At 71.2% G+C, this 1,060-nt stretch overlaps 1 protein-coding gene across 1 annotated transcript in view; it reads left to right on the forward strand.

Annotated features, from left to right (window-relative positions):
• Positions 1 to 1,060, forward strand: part of PFL1_02958 (uncharacterized protein) — a gene marked incomplete at both ends in the record, with an annotated part of 3,749 nt that overhangs the window by 2,063 nt on the left and 626 nt on the right. Inside the window, one exon of the mRNA XM_007880470.1 lies at positions 31 to 1,043. Within this exon, the coding sequence (XP_007878661.1) occupies positions 31 to 1,043 (1,013 nt within the window). The remainder of the gene's footprint in view (positions 1 to 30; positions 1,044 to 1,060) is intronic.

The raw sequence follows: 1,060 nt of genomic DNA on the forward strand, positions 1-1,060 counted from the left end.
CTGACTCCCCGTGGCGTCGTCGCCCAGCAGTTCCAGGACGCCGACTTGCCTCGCTCTCGGGCGCGCGCGTGGTGCGCATCGCCGTGCACCCCGACTACGCCAGCATGGGCTACGGCGGCCGCGCGCTCCAGGCGCTCGAGGCCTTCTACCGCGGCCAGCTCCTCGATGCCGACGCGGTGCGCGACGACCTCGACTCTGGGGAGACGTTTGCCGCCGCCCGCGACCGCCGCGTCGACGGCCAGGCCGGACTGCAGGGCGACGAGATCGCCGTGCGCGACGCGGCCAAGATGCCCGCGCTGCTGCAGCGCCTCTCGGAGCGCCGCCCGGAGCCGCTCGACTGGATCGGCACGTCGTACGGCCTGACGCCGAGCCTGTTCAAGTTTTGGAAGCGCAACGGCTACGTCCCGCTCTGGGTGCGCCAGCTGCCAAACGACCTGACGGGCGAGTACTCGACGGTGCAGATCAAGGCGCTGGCCGAGTCGTCGTCCGGCGCCACGTCGTCGGGATCGGCGTGGCTGGGCGCGCTGGCCAAGGACTTCCGGCGGCGCTTCATCTCGCTGCTCTCGTACCGCTTCCGCGAGTTCACCTCGGTGACGGCGCTCACGATCCTCGAGGCGGCGACGCAGGGCGCCAAGCTCGACGCGGAGGCGGGCCAGGCGGCCAGTGCGCCGGCGCTGGGCGCCGCGGAGCTCGGGATGCTCCTGACGCCGTTTGACATGAAGCGGCTCGACTCGTACGGCAGCAACATGGTCGAGCTGTCCGTCATCCTCGACCTGGTGCCGACGCTGGCCGCCCTCTACTTCAACGGGCGGCTGCGCGCCGTGCGCGAGGACGAGAGCGAGGTGCAGGAGGACGAGGAGGAAGAGGAGGAGCTGCGGCTGTCGGCGCTGCAGTCGTCGCTGCTGCTGAGCATCGGGCTGCAGCGCAAGTCGGTCGACGACGTGGCCGACGAGCTGCGGCTGCCGGCGCAGCAGACCATGGCGCTGTTTGTCAAGACGGTGCGCCTCATCGTGCGCAGCCTGCGCAAGGTCGCGAAGCGCGACGTGGCGCGCAGCATGCC

Source organism: Pseudozyma flocculosa (genome assembly GCF_000417875.1).
Source record: "Pseudozyma flocculosa PF-1 unplaced genomic scaffold scaffold00008, whole genome shotgun sequence".
NCBI classification, from domain to species: Eukaryota; Fungi; Basidiomycota; class Ustilaginomycetes; order Ustilaginales; family Ustilaginaceae; genus Pseudozyma; species Pseudozyma flocculosa.